The sequence below is a fragment of the Acinonyx jubatus genome, chromosome D2, assembly GCF_027475565.1.
Source record: "Acinonyx jubatus isolate Ajub_Pintada_27869175 chromosome D2, VMU_Ajub_asm_v1.0, whole genome shotgun sequence".
NCBI lineage: Eukaryota > Metazoa > Chordata > Mammalia > Carnivora > Felidae > Acinonyx > Acinonyx jubatus.
Window position 1 is genome coordinate 79,993,802 of NC_069393.1, and position 15,210 is coordinate 80,009,011.

General features: G+C 42.7%; 1 protein-coding gene across 2 annotated transcripts in view; it reads right to left on the reverse strand.

Moving 5' to 3' along the window:
• ADAM12 (ADAM metallopeptidase domain 12) overlaps positions 1–14,739 on the reverse strand; it is a 341,670-nt gene extending 326,931 nt beyond the window's left edge. Inside the window, exon 1 of one of the 2 annotated variants that reach the window (XM_053207586.1) lies at positions 14,558–14,739. In XM_053207586.1, the coding sequence (XP_053063561.1) occupies positions 14,558–14,714 (157 nt within the window). In that variant the 5' untranslated portion in view covers positions 14,715–14,739. Of the gene's footprint in view, positions 1–13,296; positions 13,794–14,557 lie in introns of those variants that run through there. The other variant, XM_027063359.2, reaches the window with a different exon arrangement.
• Positions 14,740–15,210: the final 471 nt, after the last annotated feature.

Genomic DNA, 15,210 nt, shown 5'->3' on the forward strand with positions numbered 1-15,210 from the left:
GTAGGCAAATAAATGTGATGACTAAGAAAACCAAAGCCTCAACGTTGGGGATTCCCAGTTCTGAAAGCATGGTGGACTGAGCAGATTCAGAGAGAAAACTTTCTCACTACAAACACAAAACTGTGAAATAAAATGTGGCATGTCTGTAGTATAGACATATCTAAACTGGAATGAAAGGAAAGGAAATTGCCAGGATCCATAAATTAAAAAAAGAATTAAAAAAGAATACCCAGAGCATTCAAACACTGCCAACGCCATTGATGCCACGAAGACTCAGCAGATACAGGTCTTTAGTCTAGGACCTGTCAGTTTAAGGACAGGCAGTATGATTGCATACATAGGACATGGGGAACCAGAGCTGGGACTCCTGTGTAAAGCCAGGATCCTTCGGGACTGCCCTTCCCAAGTTCAAGGGCCTAGAAGAACTCTACCAAGTGCCCTAGGGAAACCACAAAGCGGCACGTCTACCCAGAGAACTCGTGAAGGTTAGGGGGTGTCCCAGGAAAAATCAAAACCTCAAGCCTTCACCGCATGGGTGTAAAAACCAAAAAGACAATCATCGTATGGTACACAATGCCCCAAATGAGAAATTAACATAAAAACTGAGCTCAGATGAGTGAAATCTTGAAATAGCCATCATAAGTAAATAAACCAGTCCACTAGACCCTTCATAATCCCAGGTGCGTTGGATTCTCATGGAAGCAATAGTAGTGGATGTGAAAGACTGAAAAGGAGCTCAAAATCTGAAATTGAAAGGCACTGGAAGAGATAACTCATGACAATACAGATTCAGCACCCTAAGACACAGAAATAATAGAATAATCTAAAAGGGAAGATGGATAAATAAATACGTGTATATACTTTGTACGTTTTATAAACACACACACACACACACACACACACACACACACCTAAAATCTCCACCTCGCCAAAACTTTTAAAGACACAGAATACACAGAAACCATAATAGCATAATAGAGATAATGAAAGGACATTATTGAGAAATTATCTGGCAGTTAAAAAAAAAAACAAAATAAATCTATAAATGAAAAATTAAAGGCATTGGAAAATAAAAGTCAATCCATAGACAATTTCAACAGCAATATAGACATTGCTTGAAAGAGAACTGGGAAATGAACTTTAGGCCTGGAGACATCACCCGGAGTGTAAAGCAGAGCGATAGAAACAAAGAGAAATTAAAAGCAGTATGACTGAATAATAAGGTCCCATTACATATACTAGAAGTCCAAAGAAGGTAATGGAGAAAATAGACACAAGGCAGTAATTGAAGAGACAATGGTGAAGAATTTTTAATAATTGACTGGATTCAAGACACACATCAAGGGCAGATATACACAAATTAAAAATAAATCTGTATCAAAAATCCTGATCATAAAAACTACAGAACCACAATACAGACAACCAACCAAACAAACAAAAAAACCAAAGAACAATCTTAAGAGCAACCAGAGAAAACCTTAGTGCAAAGGAAAACATCATTAAAGACTTCTCAACAGTAATAGAGACCAGGATACAATAGGTAGTATCTGTTAAAGGACAATAACCATAACCTGGAATTCTATATGTAGCTAACATTCATGAAAAAGAGAAAAAAAAACATTTTTCAGGCAAACACAGAGAATTTGCTATTCATGGATCTTCAATGAAACACTACTTTCATAAGAAGCAAACTAAATCCGGGAAGCAGAGGAACTCTTAACACTGGACTAATCAAAATAAGTCAGGAGTATTAAAAAACAAACAGAAAGCCTACCACCACCCTATGACATTTTTTGATAGTGTGTTTCAATATAGTAGAATAAAATGCTAGGTAAAAACCATCAGTGGGAGAAGAGATGAAAGGCGTTAAGCATTCTTAGCCTGTAGTACTATGTGAGAAAAGGGTAGAGTTATTGACCACCTTTACACTTTAGTACCTGAGGTGCAAATGTTAAAAATTTAACAGTACTACTAAAATTGTGGAAATGGAATATATAACCTCTAAATTAACGGAACTGGACAGAAGTAGGTGTAAATAACCCTTCAGTAATATAATATGATACAGGAAAAGAAAAGTATCTAAAAATAGCGATAGTAAATAGAAAAAAAATGGAGGAAGAGTTCAAAATTATCAAAGCTACAATAAATGTAAACGGATAAAATTACTTGGTTAATAGGCAGCAATTACAAAATTTTAAAAATCCAGGCATATTTTGTTCATGATGGATACTTGTGAAATATAACATGGAAAATTTTAAAGTAAAGAGATAGGAAAAAATATACCAGAAAAATTTTAACCAAAAGAAAACTGATATAGTAATTTTCTCTTAGACAAATCTGAGGGTGTACACAGTGGAATGGACCAAAAAAAAAAAAAAAAAAAAAAAAAAAAAAACAAAAAACCGAACCTCCAAAAGGAATAATGCAAAAATTGACAGAATTACAAGGAGAAAAAAAAGAAAACTCATGATTCTATTGGAGTTTCAAAACCTTTCTTGAAAACAGAAATACTGAGCAAAAAAAAAAAAAAAAAACCTATTTGTCATAGTATGACTTGACATCAGTTAATAAGCTTAATTTAATTGACATTTCTAGAACCCTATACCCAATACATTATTTTCAAACACATACGTAATTTTTCCAGAAATCAACCATGCATGGGCTCATAAAGAAAACTTCAAATGGATGAGAATCGATAAGACACAGATGACTTTTTCTGACACTAGTGTGATAAAATCGATAAATAACAAAGAAACTACCATTCCTCAAGCATTTGGAAAGTAAAAGACAAACACACCAATCAAAACATATGTCTAAATAACTTAGTAATAAAAAAAAAATGCAAAAAAAAACCCCATAATGCAAGTTATAGACCATTTTGGGTAGGATGATAGCACAAAACTAAAAGCAAAATGTGTGCAGTGGCAAATGCAGCAATCAGAAGGAAAATTTTACCCTTTGTGAATACAACAGAAGAGACAGATGACTGAAAGTGGAAGAGCTAATCTTTCACAGAGCAGTGTAAGTTCCAAGAAAGTAGAAGAAAGGGATGAGAATTTAATGAAATGGAAAAAAAATAAATCTATAAAAGAAAAACACAACAAAGTTATTTAAGACAGAGAAAATGCAAATAGCACTTCATCCATTGAGGAAATTAAACTGTCAAATTTCTCGTAAAAAAAGCACCACACCCTGATATGAAGTGCCAACAACTTTCAAGAAAAAACTAACCTTGTATACCTAACCTCTCCTAGGAATTGAAAAAGAAGCAAGGAAGGCATGCTAATTCCCTTTCTGAGGCTAATGGCAAAGCTTTGAAATGAAAATTAAACATATTTACAGAAAGGAAAATTAGAGATTAAAGTTGGTTATGAACATTGCTCTATAAGGAGCTAAAGTCTTAAATAAAATATTAGTAAATATAATCCAACACTGTATTTTAAAAATGCATCCAAATCATAGAGGACTTATCCTAACCATTCAAGGATGGTTTAACAACATAAAATCTATTAATACAATGCATTGCACTAACAATAGAGGAGAGGAGGGAGGAAAAATCAACAACACATAAACAAGTGATCAACAAATGCTGAGGAAAAGTTTGAATAAATTAAGCAACGATTTATATATGTTAAAAGGAAAACATTGTAGCAAACTAGCAGTATAGGGAAATGTACTTAACCTGATAAAACATATCTAACAAAAATTCACAATAAATATATTAATGGTAAGAAGCAGCTACAGTTACTTTCACTAAAGTTGAGGAAAAAACACCCAAGGACATTTGCAATCACCATGCTTGTTTATCATTGTAATGGGCAATGCTAGTCAATGAAAGAAGAAAAATAAAAGAGGTAGAATGCATAAGAACTGTAAAGAAAAAACAAAATTTACTATCATTTTCAGATAGTAGTTCTTTTAGAATTTTTATGAACTCAACTTACAAACTATTGGAATAAAAATCAAGCAAAGTCTCTGAATTCAAAACCAAAACACAAAAATCAGTAACATTAATTTATACTGAAAAGAAAACATCAATGAGAACTTTTCTGGTGAAGGGGGGAGGGGCAGAGAGAGAGGGAGAGAGAGAATCTTAAGCAGGCTCCACAACCAGTATGGCTCAATTTTACCACCTTGAGACCATGACCTGAGCCAAAATCAAAAGTCAGATGATCAACCAATTTAAGCCACACAGGCAACCCATGAACTTTTTAGAAAGAAGTAATTCCACAAGCAAAACAAGAATAGTCGTAAGCTGGTATTTGTAGAAGCTAAATAATAGAATTAGACATACGTGTGCTCATTATACCAGTCTGTCTACTTTTGTGTGTGTTTAACATTTTTCATATCAAAAAGCTAAAATCTAAAAATAAAACTAGTGATACCATTCAGAATAACAAATCTATTATGTACCTCAAAATATATGTCACAAAGATATGCAAGAGCCGTAAAGAGAAGTTAATTAAAACTTACTGAATAACATTAAAAAACACATGAATAAAGAAATGACCACATTCATGAAGTGAAGCTTTGATGTCATGAGGTAGTCAATTCTCCCTCAAATTAAGCTGTAAGTCCCCATAGGGTGTTTTGCAGAACTTATCAAGAAGATTCTAAAGTTCATATGAAATATTAACGTTTCAAGAATAATCAAAATAATTTTAAAGTAGAGTAGGGAGAGGAGGAGGGGAAATCAATGTTTTCTGAGCACTTAGCAAGAGCTGTCCAAAGCACTTTCCATGTATTATCTCATTTACTCCTCTTCACACCGCTTTAAAAGTAGCACATGCTATTATTGTCACCATTTCATAGAGGGAAAGACTGGGGGAAGAAACTGCACAACTTGTGTGGGGTTTAGGGTGACCAATCTTCATGGTTTGCCCAGCACTAAGGGCTTCCTGCAACACAGGGTTCTCAACGTGAAGACTGGGAAACTCCTGACAATACACGATATTAACCACCTTTCCAAGGTCACAGGTCAGTAACTGGGTGACAGAACTGATATGTAAACACTGGTAAGCTGACCTCTGTGTCTGTCCTCTATACACTCTATGCCAACCAACCTAAACACTTAGGACTGATTACAAAGTACAGAAAATTGAATCCAGGAGGATGCTGGAAATAGGATAAATAAATGTGCAACAGAACAAGGAACCCAGAAGCATATCTGTCTATACTTGGTATTTTACCAAAAGAGAGAAAGGATTCAGTAAATGTTAACTAGGATGATCGGTTATCTATATGGGAAAAAAACAGATGCTGGCTTCATACAATGAATAAAAAAGAAAGTCCAATTATACTAAAAGTGAACAGCCAAAAGTTAAAATTTAGAAGAACTTATTTTTAAATCTCTATAGGAGCTTAGTAAAGAGAAAAAGATTTACTGAACTCAACCTAGAAAAATCGGCAAATGATAAGAATAAATAATTCAAAGAAGACTCTCAGAGGGGCGCCTGGGTGGCTCAGACGGTTAAGCATCTGACTTCGGCTCAGGTCATGATCTCACAGTCCTTGAGTTTGAGCCCCGCGTCGGGCTCTGTGCTGACTGCTCAGAGCCTGGAGCCTGTTTCAGATTCTGTGTCTCCCTCTCTCTCTGACCCTCCCCCGTTCATGCTCTGTCTCTCTCTGTCTCAAAAATAAATAAACGTTAAAAAAAAAAAAAAGACTCTCAGAGTCTCTAGTAACCAGGAAATTGACAATTAAAATAATGAGATATTTCACCTCCAGCTTAGCAACATTTAAAAGTCTGAAACTGCCATTTGCAAAACCATAGGTAACCAGAACTTTTTAACAAATAAGCATCTAAACTGGTACAACCAATTTAGAAAGTGACAGAGCAAAACATAGGAAAGTGGAAAATGGGCATACTCTACTACTCAATTCATTTGTAATAGAGTCCCTAGAGCTCATACCTATATAAGGAGATAGGTACAAGTATCTTTGAACCATTGCAATATCAAGAACGGGGAAAAACAGATATTTATCAACAGGAATGCACAATTTATGGCTCATTCAATTAAAAGGAATGAAGCAAGCATATGTACCAACATGAATAAATCCTTAAAATATTGATTTACAAAAAGTAAGTTGCACAAGCCTGTTGTATATAGTTGGGTACTGTTTATGTGATGTTTCAATATAAAAAGGGTGTGTGTATGTATGTGTGTGTGTGTATATATATATATGTATATATATAAAGTTTTCAGAGTAACAGTTGTTTCTGCAGAAGAAGGAAGAAGTGGATGGGTAGGGAGAACAGGGGACTGATATAAGTAGATCTTGAACATTTTACATCTTTAAATTTTCAAAATTCTGAAGCACATATAGTAAAACCTGTTGGGATGAGCACTGGGTGTTGTATGGAAACCAGTTTGACAATAAATTATATTTAATATAAAAAAGTAATAAAATAAAATAAATAAGAAAGAAACCTGGTTGATAAGAATATGGGTGTATAACTTATTCTGGATCCTTTTCTCAACTTTTGAAATATTTTACATTTTATAAGCGAATGGATGATGGGGACGAAAAGTCTTTTTCAATCATCTTTTTCATGACCACAACTTATACTGAAATTGGCTGAAAAAATGATTTCAGTTTAGAAATTTTACTTAGTAGGTCACACTTCTGGAATGCAGCTATCCCATCAACCTGAGTACAGTTGCACTTTAAGATATAACACAGACTCCAAATTCTAATGCAGGCTAGGCTCTTACGAACACTACCAAAAAATCCAGGATTTAGAATCAAAAACAAAAAGCCAGACCCAGGTTCTCAGAGACTATTCAGATTCATGTGGACACAGAGTTCATGCGAAACGCTTAAATCCTATTCTGGCTTTAATTACAAACCTAGCAAAACAGAAAACAAGGAATCTATTGGTCAAACTACAAGCCAGTGCTCACCGTACCCTGCTGAGCAACCTCAGTAGTTCTAAGAATGGATCCTCCGAACGGATGCGGGAAGCCAAAGCTTCCAGGAGCAGGTGAATGGATGGAAGGTCCAGAGTTGGTCCAATGAGACTGCCCAATTTTTTAAGTAGTTGTCTAGAGCCTGAGCTCTTGACGTAGCCTTGGGAGGACATAAAAGCTTAAAAGATTAAAGATATCAATATGACGCTGAATTATTCAGGTTCTCCATTCCATCATCTGTCAGCTGGAGGCCAGGCATACTGGACGTTAGATAAAGCACAAGGATGCAGAGTGAATAATGAGCTGGAGAAAGTATGAAGATTGAGACGGCAGCCTGTTGGAGAGCATGACGTTCGATCCAGTTCAAATAAAGTCGATTTGAACTGCATCACCATTCTGCTTAAAACTAAGCTAAATTGCAACCTCATTGCTATAGATGTTATTATTATTCCAAAGACAGAGTACGTAGACTACCAAACGTTTGCCAGGGCTAGGGGAAGACCTCGTCTCCATCACGACACTGCCTAGAGACTGCCCTTGCACCCGCAACTTCGCAGATACTCACCATCGGAAGCCACGGTCTCCTTCTCTGCCGAGTGAGGGTAGCAGCAGGAACGGACTGAGGGATTCTCACACGAGAAGGGTATGAGATGGGACATGTAAAGATCTTAGAACTGCTCCCGGCACCAAAGCCCTCAATCAATGCCTTTTTAGGCAACTACGTGCTGGTATAAAAACTTCTGGTTTAATAAAATACTAAACAAACACAGAAAGACATAGCTGCTAAAAATGCACAGTAACGATTTCTTGAAACGTTCGGTCCAGATTATATCAACTTCACTTTCTCAATCCCAGGGAGCTGATAATTGAAGAATTGTACATACTACAGAGTTGTCTAAAACAGCTCCCAGTGGGGACATGGCTAAAGGGCTACAGGGCTAGCCATGTGGTACGGAAGAAACATCTGAAAATGTTTCTCATACCTGTCTTTGTAAATCATAGACGCTGCAGGAACAGTTCAGCTTAAAAAGGCTTCTGGAATGCAAAACAAAAAATTTGTTTTGCAGTTGTAATGAGTTCATTACAGCATCATCCACACCCGGAAGAAATCTGTTTAGCATCTTTACATGATGCAGTTGCATTGCTTGAAAAAAAAAAATCTTCAGTTTCCACAGCTGTAACATCTACCTAATTAGGTATATACTGACTTCAAGCATTTGTAGACTTTAAAAAGAAAGTTTTAAAACATTTAAAAATGGATGTAATTTTTGTTTCCACAAGGAAGGAACAGAAAGAGCCAAATGACAGTTAAGAGAAAGAAAGCGTGTCTATATGTAGGGTGCGGTAACAGAAGCCATGGATGTACATGGCAAACCCACAGGTGTTTATCTGCACTCTCTCCAAAACCCCACAATAAGGAATAATAATACCACTAATTTAAAAAAACAATGCATTGGAGACAACAGGTAAGAGAGAGCAACAAAGCTTTGGAAGATGGAAGAGGATAGATGAGTGGTCCCCTACTTGGCAGAGAAGAGAATGTGGGAAGCCAGCTGCTTAGAGAGGAGGGGAGCCACTGAGAAGGTGAGATGGATGAGAAAAACCTGTAAGTGCTTGGGAACAGGAGTCATGGGCACCTCTGACAGCCAATACAGGCTGGGCTGAAATACTGTCCAAGGAAAGAGCCCCAGATCCCTTGAGAAGCCGCCATGGGGAAGGGATGGCCCCTTCCTCTCTGATAGATGAGGAGATGTATCTTCTGGAAACACCGAAGCAGGGAAGTTCTGTGCTCAATGACCCCAGGCATAGCTGAGGGAGGGAGGGGAAGCAAGGTGTCAAACTGAAAACAAAAGAGTTAAAAAAAAAAAAGCAAATCACACTTAATCACCTTAACCCTATCCCCCTTGCTCAGTTCACAGACCCTCTAATCAGGCTTCAATCTGCTCAACAGGAGGGTGCATGGTTCTCCTTTGGAGAAACGGACCAGCCTAAGAAAGAAGCATAGTCAGGGATGTATGAAGGTCCCTGCAATAAAGTTGTGCTTTGGAAGCATGCAGAACTGTCAATCAGCCTCTTAGTGTCTCATTATGAAACGGAAACAACCAAAACTCAGACATTTGAAGAAAGTCAGAGACTATAACAAATGGGGGTGGGGAAGAATCTCAGAGCTAATGAGGAGAATGAAGTGAGCAAAAGAATGCTCAAAAAATAAAAATTAATACACTCCAAGAGTTTGCCGAAATCTTACATATTTTACAAAATAAAAAGGGACAGAGCACGAAATAACTTGAATAGCGAGGTAAAGAAACTCTCCCAGAAAGAACACAAATGCAGAGATGAAAAATAAATAACAAAATTAGAGAATGTTTTTGGGAGGTTGGGAGAGCCAGCTGATAGCAGTTTCATTAAAAGCATGACAAAAACCAGTGATGAAGAAAATAATTGAAGAACACAAGGAAGTCGACTAGAATTGTATAGCTTAAGTGTTCAAACTGAAAGGGTATACAGAGTCCCCAGCACAATTGCTGATAAGAACTTAGTTAAAGCAAGTCACCATGAAATGTAATAGTACTAGGGATAATAAACGATGGTAATAGGTTCCAGGAAAAAAAAGTCTACATTTAAAGGATCGACAGAGTGCCATCAAGTTCTCAAACAGCAATGGGCATACAGACAATTAAGATCTGTCTTGTAAAATACCGAGGAAAGAGGATTTTCATCTTGGAATTTTATACCTAAACCAACTAGCAGTCAAGGGTGGAATATATGTACATATTTGTACACAAGGTATGGCAGGCACACATTTCAACCTTCTTTCTTATTCACATGTTTGCGATACCAATGTGTACAGATAAAAATACGTACTTACCTATTTTCCCAGGCAGTTAGCCATGGCCCTGTGTCCTACATCGACAAAGAGAAAATCTGCTACGAAGGCGTCTGAAAGTATCCTTATTTTCCTGATAAAAGAGACTTGGCTGGCTCTGCTTTTTCCCTCTTCTGCCCTATCACTGCCTAGAATTCAGATATAATGCTAAGAGGTAGAGCAGCTATCATGAGACCATGAAGCAGGAAAGGCAAAAATCAACATGTAAGGATGCCAGTGACAAACAAAAGTAAAAGCTTGGGTCACTGGTAGTCTCGCAGACCCACTGTGCCAGCTACTACACTGCTTACTTCAAAAGTGTGTATCATATAAAGAAAAAAAAAAACTAAAGAAAAAAAAATTCTGTAGTCAGGTTTTCCATTATTTCATGCCGAAAATATTCCTAACAAGTTATCAAATGGTTTTGCCTCCCACACACCCTTCCTCAGAAAGTTACTGGAAGGTGTGCTCCACAAAAATAAGGAATAGATTAAGAAAGACAAAGTTATGGTGCTCATAAAACAGGTGATCCAACAGAGGAAGGGTGCAGAAAGAAATGAAAGTATCTTAGTATTACGGGTAGTCTTGAGACACCAGCCGCACTGTATGCTTAAAAGTAACCAGTTCATATTGGCACAAAAGAATAAAGGGCTCCAGGAGAGAGAACATCAAATAAAAATAAATAATGCATAGGGTACCTGTACCATCTTGTTGCAAGAAATTTAATAGTTCTTCCAGAAAGTTTGGGAGGTAGAGATTGGTACACCAGAAATAAAGCAAAAGAACAGGTTGTTTGTTTTTTTTTTTTTTTTCAAAAAAGCAATGATTAACTCTAGGAAAAACAAAAAGTTGCAAGAGGTATGAAATGCAGTCATAGGACACGGCGTGGCTCAACTGTGAACAGTATTTGCAAAACCTTCAGAGTGCAAACACTGAATTTCGTTTTTTAAAAAAAATTATGGCAACACTATACTGGAAAGTTGGAAAGAAGGGATGCCAGTGTGGCTGGAGTAGAATGAGTAAGGGGGGAATGGGGGTATGGTAAGAAAGGATATCATAGAGGAAAACAGGGATTAGGTTATCCAGAGGTTTGAATTTTCTTTCCTAAGAGCTGTAGAAAGCCACTGGAGAGTTTTAAACAGGAAACCAGCATGATCCAACTCATGATTGAAAATGATGACTTTGGCTGTAGCACTGGGAAGAATACACTGTGCAGGGGCAGGAAGGAGAGCCAGCAGACCCGTCAGGAGGCTACTCTAGCAGGGATAAGTGGCTCCTGCAGAAGACAGAGAAGAAGAAAAGGAGGGCTGGGTTGCGGAAAGCACACCTAGAAAGTGAGGGCAGAGGGTAGATGGAAATACATGTTGGAGGTCGGTGGGTTTTAGGGAGAGAGGGATGGCTTTCTATGTGTTAGTGTGAGACATCTGGAAAAGGCAGAAGGTGTTATCACTGAGTCTGGAAGAGTGGGGGACGAGTGGATTCAGGAGTTGGGGGTCTGGGGTCTAGGGTTCTGTGTTGGACGCGTTGGGGGCTAAGATGCCACTAAAGAGCACCCAACAGGCAACTCTTCTGGGGCATGGGGTCCACACACAGGGAGACAACCCCCAGGATATACTCTGCCTTCAACAAGCAGTAATTTCTCCTTTTCTCTTGCCAACGCAAATGAATGTTTTATTACATGCTTGGATTTTTAAGCAACCTCAGTGCTATGATTTGGGGCACTGATTGATTTAAGAATTGATACTGAGAATCCAAAGATAAACAAGCAGTGAACCCTGGGATCTCACAACATATAACCCATTCAAAATGTTTAGGTCTAACTGGTTTTCTATCTGAGGCATCTCTATCCCAAGGAAAAATCCCATATTTGTCTCTAACAAGCCGGCCGTCAGAAAATAATAAAAGTCCCCCATTTCACTAAATAATTTCCCATTGTTATTTGATTTAGTAAACATTGTCTTCTAAAAAATGTAATATTATCCACGCTCAGTGGATTTCTGTCTATGCGTATAGAGCATATGCAAGTTAAAGACCACCTCGGGCACACTTTGAGATTCTGTAGGAGTTTTAAAAAGTTCTTTCCCAATAAACATTCAAAGGGACCAATTTGTACAAAAGTCTTTCAAAAACGCTTTTGACTACCATGATTTTGATCTGCAGGTCATAGAGCTCCTTCAACAGTCGGCAGAATTCTGCCTTGGCTTCCACACTGCTTTGTGCAATCCTTCGATTTAATCATTACTTCCCAGACTGGTCTTCATTGCCGTGTGGATTTTAACGAGAGCTGGGTTTTAGCCACATTACAGTAGACGTGGTGGGGGTGGAGGATAGCAGTGGCAGCTGCAAAATAAAACGTACCATAAAGTGGTAACGGCTCATGATTGAGGCCAGTTGTTGAAAAATAAATGCCTGTTACAGTAGAGAACCATAGACACTGAGAGTTGGAGGCCAAGGCAAGTCTTTCATTGGTAGGCCGACAGCGCCTCTAGCGGCAGAAAGACCGCGGTGGCGGCGTCCAGGGGAAGCTTCCGAATTTGTAACAAGGCACCTGCTGGGTGAGCCCTCATTAGGCAAAAACAAAGGACTCACAGGTGCCCCGCGTTAAGGGGATGCGACTCGAGGACACGCAGGCCTATGAAACAGCCATAATGCCTACGTCTCGGTTTAACTTCGAAGTGAGTTGTCACTTTACACAGGTTGATTGAAGGATTATTTACAGCCCAGAAAGTCACGGAATGGCGGGAGGAGGAAACATTCTGCTGAAGTTTGGCCGCCGCCGCCAACTAAGGGAGCGATCCGGAATAAAAAAGAAGGAAAGGAAACCACAGAAGTAGGTGAAGAGGCAATTAAAAAAAAAAAAAAAAAGAACGCTGTGGCACGCAGCACACCTGCGGAGAAGGGAATGGCTCACCTGTGTGGTTACTGCGCACCCTCCAAGTTTAGGGGGGCAGGGCTGGAAAGGAACAACCCCCCCAAGTTTAGGGGGGGCAGGGCTGGAAAGGAAACTTCACGGAGGGTTGACCCAGAACCTGGGGAGGGTGGGGAGTGGATTCGGTAAAGGAAGAGGGTCCGTAAGAGGACGCGACGCATGCACATCATCCCCAGCGACACGTGTAACTGTCAAGACCCACACCTTGGCAAATGACACCCGAAAGGGGAGGGAGGGGAGCGGGCAGCGGCCCCGAGGCTGTGCTGTCCGGGCTACGCGCTGGCGTCTTCCGGGCCCCGAGCCAAGTGCTCCCTCTCCACCCCCCCCCCCCCAACCTCCCGGGAATTGGCACCTCGGGCGGCGCGGGGGGGTGGGGTCCCCTCCGCGCCGGGAGCCGGAGCCCCGGGGCTCTGCACAAGCGCCCCCGCGCGCCGCCCGGCCGCCAGGCGTCCCCCCCTCCCACCCCGAACCCCGGTGCCGCGCGAGGTACCCTCCGGGGGCGGGGGCGATCCCCAGCCCGCGGAGGGGAGCGGAGGGCGGGAGCGGAGGGCCGGGGCCCGGCAGGGGGCCGCCCGGGCTCGGCGACTTACCTCGGGCCGCGGGGGGCGCCAGCAGAGCCCCGGCCAGGGCGAGCAGGAGGGCGCGGGCGGGGGGCGCGGGCGGCAGGCGCGCTGCCATGGTCGCCGGCCTTCGGTGCAGCAGCTCTCGGGGCCCGGCGGCGAGCGCTGCACCATCCCACGCGGGCACCGAGCGGGGACCCGGGCGGCGCGACCCGAGGGACTTCCTGCCGCCGGGAGTCAGCGCCGGAGCCCTCGCGCAGCGCCCGCGCCGCCGAGGAGCCGGTCTAGGCTTTCATTTTTTTTTTTTTTTTTTTTTTTTTTTCTGAAAGTTTTGCCCCCCCCACCCTCGGTGTGTGCGTGTGTGCGCGCGCGCGCGCTGCGCTGGCACGAGCCAGCCTTGACCGTTGCAGTGAGTGAGCAAACTGTCCGAGTTGGCCCGGGGACGAGGAAGGTCGTTAGGGAGAGGAGGCCGGCCTGTGAAATGGACCCGCGGCCAACAGTCACCGTTCTCATTACCTCGGAACAAATTATCGTCTCCCCCGCACCCCCGCCCGCCGGCGGCGTCCCGCGGGTCCTAGAGACCGCTCAGCGCCCCCCCCCACCCCCCCCATCCCACGCCGGGGTCCCGCCCAGAGCCCGCGCTCGCCCACCCCCGGGGGCGGCTCGGGGCCCGGCGCCTCGCGGGCCGCGCGCCCCGGCGGCACAGACGTGGCTCGGTGGCGGCGCGGACGCCCGGAGCGCACACGTCCCCGCCCCGGGATGATGTGGCCGCGGGGCCCCGGGCGCCCGGCTGCCAAGAGCACACGCGGCTGCACGGTCCAGCTTTCCAGTCTGAGGCTGGAAATGATGACTCCGCCGCTCGCTTCCCGGCTCTCCGGGAACCCGCGGACCGCCGGTAGCAGGTCTGAAAGGTTGTCTGTCCCGCGCCCGGACGGGCGTCCCCCGGGCCTGTCCCCTAGACCCCCACGCGGACACCTCGTGCCTGGGAAAATCATCTCGGACTCGCGGGCGCGCCACGTCTGGGCAAACATTATTACGCTTTGGGTGTATGCTTTAGGTTTTACGTTGATAGAGGTTGGCTCCCGTGTCTTTTCCTACGGCATGGACCCAGAAAAGGGGGCACTGTGTCGTCTCCCAAACTTTCCTGGGCGTGAGAAGCCTCTGGGTTTGTCTCTTAGAAATGCAGATTCCCCGGCGCCCTTCCACGCCTTTGGCACGAGACTCTCTGGGCCGCAGGAGAGCGCCTGGGGCCCGCGTGCCAAACACCGGTGAAGTCAATGGACGGCCTTACCTCGGGTCCTGGTTCTTGGCGGCCTCACCCCTTCCGCCAGAGAGACGCACAGAGCCTTGATGCCCCTTTTGGTGACCCGGCGTGTTGCCCTCTCAGAGAGGGTGGGGATCCACCTGCAGTGAGCTACACTCGCTGAAGGAGCCGGTGTAGCAAGCATGGTTGCCACCGCTAGGAGAATTCTGTCCTGTAACTCCCCACCAATGCCTGACAGTGTCCCCGTTCCAAGAGGCCTGTGGCTCATGTTAGAGGAAACTCCCTTGACCCTCTTTTGCTACGAGGAAAAGAGGGTGAAGGGAGTCTCGCAGTGTTCTCCAGAACCAGGTCAACCCTCTCAACAAAGTACAGGCCTTTTTTAAAAAAACTGAAAGGGAGCGGCAAGGGCCCCTTCTCTGCCCCCAGGAATGGCTCATCGCTCCACCTGGAAACAAGGCCCCTGTGGAAGCCCCAGTTTAAATCCAGCTCCGTTTACTGCTTATCCCTCTGCAGAACCTCTCTGTTCATTCATTCGCTCAAAACGCAATTGGCAATGCTGTGTTAGGGACCTGGGAAGCCAAACTAGTGAGAAATGCCTTTTGCCTTCAAAGACTTTTCTGACTGGTAGGACAAACGGATGACTCGGGACTATTGAACAGTGTTGATTGGTTACTTAACCT